At 37.5% G+C, this 8,851-nt stretch overlaps 1 protein-coding gene across 1 annotated transcript in view; it reads right to left on the bottom strand.

Moving 5' to 3' along the window:
• The window catches only part of LOC104531775 (transmembrane protein 117-like), a 71,257-nt gene extending 69,726 nt beyond the window's left edge, over positions 1-1,531 (bottom strand). Inside the window, exon 1 of the mRNA XM_029087168.1 lies at positions 1,439-1,531. Coding sequence (XP_028943001.1) covers positions 1,439-1,516 — 78 coding nt within the window. The 5' untranslated portion in view covers positions 1,517-1,531. The remainder of the gene's footprint in view (positions 1-1,438) is intronic.
• Between the last annotated feature and the right edge of the window lie 7,320 nt (positions 1,532-8,851).

Raw genomic sequence — 8,851 nt, 5'->3', positions numbered from 1 at the left:
TTCCTGCTTGAAACTATTCCTATAGTGTTTTCTTCTAACACATATCATAGTCTTAAAATTCATCCACCTTGGCTTGTTTCTTTGCTTACATCCATGTTTATGTGAAATGTGATAAACATGCACCATCAGGCAATGTTCCCTGTGCTAATGAATCCCTCTAAAATTATGTTGATTATTTTGCATGAACAGAGGTATCAGTGAATCATTAGAAAAAAAAATTTGATTAATTAAAACCTATTTGATTAATTAAAACCTTTAAGGCCAGGCTGGATGAGGCTTTGAGCAACCTGGTCTAGTGGAAGGTGTCCCTGCTGATGGCAGGGGGGTTGGAACTAGCTGATCTTTAAGGTCCCTTCCAACCCTAACCATTCTATGATTCTATTCTGCAAGCTTATAAATAATAGACTTCTTTTCCCAATTTAAATGAATATCATTCTCACTTCAATTACTAATGTCACAGTCATAATTCTTAAAATTCTTACCTACACTAATCATAAAAATCTAATCTTACTTTATAAAAAAAGAAATAAATAAAAATGAATTCACTTATTATCACTTTGTGTTTAAGAAATGCTTTTCCCGAACAACAAAAACACATGTGCACATGCTTTATTTTGTTCCCAGTTAACTGTCATTTTCTGGTTCTTTTTCACTAAGCTGATCTTTGGGTTGCTTATATTTCAGGAGAGAACTTTTATAACAATTATAATCCAAGTGAAAAGCAGCCTCATTAACACATTTAATCTTTTGTAAAACTTTATTCTTCTAAATCCTAAATCAGAGACAAACTTAATCTGATAGTTTCACTTCCAACAGGCTACCTTCAAATTCTGGGATGTAACTGGCTTACCTGCTTTCTCTCATCTCCATCATTACCACATCTTTCAGTTAATTTTTCTTTAAAAAAAAAATCTTTTTCATTAGACTTGTCTCTAGCCATTACTTGCTGTTATCTTTCAGTTAATTTTTCTTTAAAAAAAAAAAAATCTTTTTCATTAGACTTATCTCTAGCCATTGCTTGCTGTTTCACCAAATAGCAAGTCATGATATTATTTCATAGCAAAGACAGGCCACCATGCTGTCCTCACAGAAGTCAATGGCAACATTCCCACCCACAGCAGAAGAAAATAAATATTGCTCTGATACATTTTAATTGAAACTCTTCTGGATTCCTAGCTTATTAAGCTCCCTGCCATTATGCTACTTTGCCTTTGTTATATTTCAGAAGAGAACTTTTATAACAATTATAATCCAAGTGAAAAGCAGCCTCACTAACACATTTAATCTTTTGTGTGATTAAAGACTTCTACTTGTCTGAACTGAAATACCTGAAAATTTTAAGAAATCAAGTTTTCTCTCTTCTCTTCTCCTCTTACCCTTGAAAACAACAAACATATTCATTTTCTTTTCTTCTAAAATGCAATATTGCTTTTCTTACCATCCATGCTGTGACAAAATCTCCCATCCAAGTCCCAACTGCAGCTACCTTCATAAAATTTTCATTCCTGATGCCCATGAAGTCTGTTATAATGTATGCACTGTGGAAACAAGAACACAGACTGTAAGCTATACACATTTGCTTAATGCAGTTATAAAGAACTTGCTTTAGTGACAAAATTTGTAAATAGCTGTGAAAGATTTCCCATTTCTTTCATAATCACTTTTTATGCTAGATCTGAGTCTTTGCATAGTACTGAACTAGGATGGGTCAATTCCAATTAGAAATGGAAATGTGAATCTGATTTTACAAATTCATCTTCTTTTCAAGGCACTGAAATAATATGTAAAGGCTTTAAGATTATGTAAGTCTTCTGGAAATATAAACTATTTTACACTTCTTGCCTCTTTATTTGTGCAAATGGAATTGCAACATTCCTGGAATCAGTGACTTCGCAAAATCTTTGTGAAGAAAAACTAAAATCTCCAAATTCTCTTTAAAAAAGATAATTGATGCATTTGACTTTTCACTCTACCAGTTACACAATCACATGTTTACACAGAACACAACACAACAGTGCAAGCAAGCTTTGCAGAATTTCAGTGAGAAGTCACTCTTTCTTGGTTTATACCATGTATTTTCATAGATATATTTTACTTAAATCCAAAAGGAGCATTTCAACTCTGCTTAAATAATGCAATAGATGATAGGATTTAAAACCTCACACCATAATTTGATCTCTACTTTCAAGTTCATCAAGATGCTGTAAGGACAATTAAGAAGGTAAAGTTATTTGTGCTGGATTAAAACCTTTGTGAAAAAATCACAGCTTTTAATATACTCATATCCTTTGCTAAAAGACTTCTATAGTGTTTCAGAAGAGATGACTCTCCTCAAGAGCTAACACAATGAATAATGATAGCAATTATATTTTTTTAACTTCCCAAGTGATATCTGTGTGTTCAAGATACCCGTAAACATTGCTTATACACTGTTACGCCTATTTAAGGGTGCGCACAACTGACTCAGTCGCATGAAACAACTTCCTTGAACATTACGTTAGTCGTTATTCGACTCTTCCATTACCCTATGCCAAATGTAATGTCCAGGACCTAACAGGCCATATCCCTGCAACTGGGTCACTGCAAGATGATCCCACTTTCTGAGGCAGTCCTATAAAGATATAAATATTTAATCAGGAGAGAGGATCTTGCTAGCACAAATCCATGCACACCACTATATCACTTCTTAGATACAAGCTACTATGTTCTAGAGTAGAAATACTAATGTCACTGAACAGTTTCATGACACGGGTAAGATGACATACCCTAATGGCTCTTTTCATTATACACACTTCATGACCTTTCAGCTAATATGTCACAAACAAAAATACAGCCTCTCTTTTTTCATCTGTTGAACAGCATATAAATGCTGGCTCAGATTTTCTACTGGAATTAAAAAGAAAAAACAACACTTTTTTTTCTAAGCTATTTTTAATTATGTTTCACATAGTTAATAAGATTATCGATATTCTGAATTTGTTGTGTTGTAAATAAGGACGCAAGAACACGAGAACAGCTCTATTGGGTGAGTCTAAACTCCCTCTGTTCCAACACCCTGTCCCCAAGAGGGCCAACAGCAGACACCTAGGGAAGACTGCAAGAACAGGCATGCACCCCCCTCCTAGATACATTCTCCAGCCTCTTTATAACTGGGAAACATTTGGAATTCCTTTTTTCCCTGTATCTTGAGTATTTAATTCTTGTAGCACCTGTGAAGGTGAAAAATAATCAAGTCTGTATTCCTTAAGTAGGTACCTCATTAACAAAAAAGGCACAACAATAAATGTCAGTTCTAAGGACTGGCCCCCAATAGCAACTTGTATCTTTACCTTTTTCATCAGTGTGAAACATTTACAAAAAAATGCAGTTCTCACATTTTTATATTCACATTTCTCATGTGATTATACGTGATTAGAGGTGTACAGAAACTAAATGAACACTTGCACAACACTCTGGAAAAACAGACCAGTTGGGTAACTCCTACAGCGCCATCGCACATAGTGGGCCTGCCACAGCCACCCACGGAAGGCTGGTGTAGACAAGATGGGTTATCCAAGAAGACTGAGAGGTCACTGATAACTATATGCAGGTATTAACGAAGAGGACATAAGCTATTTTTTAACTGAAATTAAAATTCTCCAGGTAGTCACTTGTTTTTATGAACATAAAAAGTATCTGAAGGCTTCAGATGAGCTGGACACAATATTCAAATATATAGAAAGGCCTTGAATGCACTAGATCGTCCTAACAGTCCTTTTAGTAACTTGAAATATGAACATTTGAAACATGAAAGCATCCAAGAAGCCTACTGTAAATTGCATATTGTAGTCTATAAATACTTAATGCCTAAATTAAATATGCAAATTGACAGACCTTCGGTTAGAGTTAAAATAGCGTATGATTGTAAGGAAACTCTTAAGAAAATAATCTGTTCACATTTTAAGCACATTTACTTATTAAAAACAGTTACAACTTTTTATATGGAACAGGGAAAATATTTTTAGCACTGTCATTATCATATTAGAAATAGTACCGAAATACACTGCTATTTTATTAACTATTAGCATTACATCCCATGTCTTTTATGTTCTCTGCAGTATTTTTTAATTTCAAAACACAAAGATAAATTTACTTTTTTAAAATATGGATTTTTGGCTGCTAAAAATGAAAAAACCCTCCATTTTTAATTTTCAGGTTTTAGTTTAAATATAAATGAGAGCAGTTGACATTTTCAAAAAAGCCATGCTTGCCTGATGTTACCAGGATACATATTTTAACAGTCCAAAAGTAAGATTAATTCTATTGTGGAAAAATCCCCACTTTTTCCAGCTTTAGCTAGTGATTAGAGCAGTTTTCATTAACTGGTTACTCAGCTTCCTGGCTCAGACCCATGTCTGCACCTTGCAGGAGGGCTAATAGCTGCTGGGTTCCAGTTAACTGTCATGGTCAGCCCAGATTTTCCATAGCTTGTCAAAAGGCTTTGCTTTGCCTTATTTATATTCTGTAGCAAGGTACATTCATATTGCATGAATAGCACAATCTAGGAAAAGAGAGTGGTAAAACATAGCAGTTAAATCTCATAACAGAGTAAAAAGCTCTTCAGAAGCAGACAGGCTAACTGTAAATAATTAACAGCTGAGGAACCAATACTTATGAATGTTATAGATAAAGGACAAGTTTGTGAGTGGGATTTGGGACAAAACCACTATTAACCTTTGACAGAAAAATTGGAAGCTGTAAAGCCACAGAAATTGCTCGTTGCAGGCCAAAGACTGTGGAAGGCAGACCACAATTTTCACACAATAGGAATAAACAGAGGAACCAGAAGACAAGAGACTTGAGGCAGAAAGACAAATAGTTCTAAAACAGAGTCTAAAAAAAATCCATCATAAAGTGCCTAAGTCCATGTTGTTGCAAAAGGTAAGTTAATAACAGGCAGTCAGTAAAAAGATGTATGAACTCAATGTATTTGATTATTTTTCTGGAGTTAGCAGCAGAGTGTACATAGAACAGACAAAGAGGGTGACAACAGCACTATCCCAGATAAATTGTTCAAAGGAAGATATCAGAGCATATTTTCAACGAAGGATGACACTTTAGCAGCCACCAAAATGACAAACAGTCTGAAAGCAAACACAGGTTTTTAATTTTAAGTTGGATAAAGACATACAAGCCACTGTGGTGCTATCAACATTGTTCAGGCACTGGAATAAAACTCATGGCTGAAACTCAGTGCTGCGATCGTGCTTTCTTGAGCAATCACAGGAATCTAAAACTGGGATATAGCTTGAATTTAGACACTTAAATTTAAGTGTAAACCAAGGATCCAGATTCTTAGTGGAGCCTTAGTCAGAACAGTCAACGCAGGTTAGAGCGTGATTCATCCTTAGGCTACTGTGGACATGTTGGGTGAAGGATGTTTGCCTTTTGTTACTGCAGGATGGCTAACATGTCAAAACAGTATGTTCACATACTAAAAGGTATTGCTAAACCTGTGTGACTAATTAATTCCAGGTGCTGTGATATACCCTGGTCTCCAGATGATAATCCAGAGAGATCTGCATCTCTTGTAAAGCTTTTGACACATCTGACAACCCAGATGCATCTGATGATGCTTGCACATGGCACACAGGGTATGCTCTGTACAGAGTCTACAAGAACTGCATCCATAGAGAATAGTAACGTAAGGCTCTTCAAAAAGGAGGGAGGCCTAGATGTCTTTTATGTTGAGTGATAAGTCTGTACATATTCTGCAGTCTAAGTGCTTTTCTGAGGTGGTTTTATTATCTAGCATTCTCCCTAAATAGCTGATTATCTGTATGGAACTCATCTTCCCTGGTGCACCTGACAAAGTGAAATGTCTTGACAGTAGCCAACAAGTGACAGCATGGGAGTTCATGCATTCTGCAAAGAAGTATGTGTTTAGATTTGGCACCACAAGCTTCCATTACTCTTAATTTAACGGAGGCAAAGAGTGTCAAAATAACTGAAAACATACATAAAAGACTGCAAATACAGATGCTGATCCATATTTGTCACTCTAAAATGACAGCATGGCAAATGAGACACTTGGTAGCACCTTGCTCTGGCTGAAAAGCTATCCCTCTACTTCTAGAAACTGAAGTCAGAGCCACAGAGAACTGGAAGATGCACAGAGAAAACAAGACCTGCTGTCCTAAAAGCTGGCACATCATAACGAGCATGGCATAATGCATAGCTACCTACAAACAGTACAGAGAGCACAACAGCTCTAGCCATCCCATACAGTCCCTAACCATCCCAGCGCACACTTTAGAGGTACAGACAAAACTTTCTCTATGACATCAGAACAGAGATAATTAAGAGGCACTGAACCAGGGATCTTGCTTGACAAGAGGTCAAAGAGGTAACAGGCATAAGAGACTCAGCAGGCTAATCTCCAAGCCACAACAAAACTAGGATGCAAAAACAGCTTGGCCAGAGCGAGACAGGTCCATGGCACAGTGCAGAACACCTGAGATGGATGGATTGATGCTGTAACTGAGCAACTGTAACTTATTCATGCACTTTTTTTTAAATCAGGCAACAGAACTGTGATTCTGAAAGGCTCTGCTCATCAGCCCACAGGCCTGAGTGCTGCCTAACTTATCTAGGGACTTGGCTTTTAAAACTTTCAAGCCATTTAAAGTCCTGCTGCTAGGAATGTACAGGAGTTGCTCACAGGAATAAACCATTTGGCTTCTAGCTCACATCCTATATTTATTGATATCTATAAAGTGGTTATTCCTCCACTTGTTTTGCCTGCGGAGCTCCATCTGTGAAGTGTTTTGCATGCCTGCCTAGAAGACAAGGCTCGCTGAAAGACTCAGCAATTGCATTTCTATCTGTTAATGTAGAAGAGGGGCATGCACCTAACTTAAATGTAAGGGAACACATGAGACCAAATCCCTATTCCGAGGTAGACTGGTTCAACACCAACTGCATCTCACTGTCACTCTCAATACAAAAAGAAAAAGGGATGACCAGTTCCTGTAGGACAGTAGGTTTTTTGTATATGGGACTCTCCAAGAGGGTGAGAAATGTGTGCTTCAGCCTCCTTTAGGTGAGGGGTAACTGAAGCTAAATATTCCATGTCTGGCACAAGTATTATCTTTCACATATAAGACAGACATTCCCTTTCCTCCAGTTCTAGAGAAGTGGAATGGATGCCACTGGAGAGGAGTTTGGATTAGATCACAAGTACAGTCCTAATTAAGGTGCTTCAAGCAAGTTGCGACAGGATTTAAAATATATTCCTGTCCTTAATATAGCTTCTTTATCGTAAATTGTAGGAGTTTCTTGTTCCCTGTGTGAATTTTTGTGGAACCCATGCCAACAATCCTCAAACACCTGATGCCCAGTAGAGTCTGGACTTCTCTTTAGGGGCCAGGTGGTATTCATACAGGCTAACTTTTGCCTAATGAGGCTAGTCTTCCTAGCCTGTCTCCCTCATCAATGGATTTGACAGCAATCCAGAGCAGCAAGTTAATTTAGATGATTTTCACATATGGCATCACTAAGGGTCAACAGCTTACTTCTAAAGGATTTGCAAAAGGTAACTCACAATGGCAGGAGATGTGAGAGTCTGCATTTCTGCTGGGAAAATCCTAGGGATCTGCAAATTCAAAGGTGTTGAGGACCTCCACCATGGGAGGAATCAGCCGACTTGGGCTAATGGTAAACTTTGGTGAGTGCTGGCACACAATCCCAGTGAGTTTAAATGACGGGATTTGCTACATTTTTTTTACATCAAGCTTTAAATGACATAAATAAAATCAGAGCCAACCAGTGGTTGAGTTGGGAATTGAACCCAGATTTCTCCCCTCCCAGATGACCAACTTTATCCGTCATTATGTAAGTGCTCCGACAAAAATGCTGTACAACACCTACACACTCCACTACAAAGCACTTCCTATGGACAGGATAGTCTGAGAAAAAGCATAAAACATGCTTCAGAAAAAAATACAACAAATTAATGTTTCACATTTACTATATGCATGAGATATCTTTTCCAAATTTTCCAGGATTTTTGCTATTCTTGTGCATTGTGTATCATCAGATGTATATTCTGTTTAGTCAGCCAAAAGAACAAAGGCTGCAGAGTGCACTTAGCATCTTTCTGTAGCAAATAACTGTTAAACTACTCAGCCAAGGACAGGTTGCCTGAAACTCTTCTAATGCTATTGTGCTAACAAATGAATGCTCACCTCAATATCCCTAGCACAGTCTCGCCAGCCCCCACCACGCGCTCACACAGACACAAGCACTGCAGCTGTTTACGTGCAGCTGTTCACACTTCCACTTGAACTCTGTAACCACCACCTAAGTTTTTTTTACTGAAGCAATGAAATAAATGGTTGCCTCTTACATGCCTGTTTGATACAGGAAAGAATTAAGATATTTACTTACTCTTAAGAGAATTGTTTATTGAAGATTGTTTTAGCAGACAATCACACTAGTTAAGAGAATCATGCCACTTTTAAGTATCTCTTTTGATAGGCTAGTAAAATTCTGCAACTAATCCACCAGACTGTAGCACGAGCTGGTACATCACATGCCTTAGTTGATTCACTCCATTTGCCTATATACTATGATATCAAAATAGTTTTACAGTAAAAAAATCCAAAATGCCAGCACAGGTGTCCAGGGACACGAAAAGGATGAGTGGCCTTGGGCATACCAATTTTGAGAGTTTAAAGAGGATCTTGACTCATCATACTGTAACACACTCTGCAGACACAGAAGTTTGCAGCCTCAGCCCTTGCCATACGCATCCTGAGAAGGATAACCAGTGCTGATTTTCAACAAGCTGCTAAACAGCAAGCTAAATTAC

The sequence above is a fragment of the Antrostomus carolinensis genome, unplaced genomic scaffold (genome assembly GCF_000700745.2).
Source record: "Antrostomus carolinensis isolate BGI_N321 unplaced genomic scaffold, ASM70074v2 scaffold511, whole genome shotgun sequence".
Classification (NCBI taxonomy): domain Eukaryota; kingdom Metazoa; phylum Chordata; class Aves; order Caprimulgiformes; family Caprimulgidae; genus Antrostomus; species Antrostomus carolinensis.
Note: the sequence above shows the minus strand (reverse complement) of the source record. Positions and strands in the feature narration are given on the sequence as shown.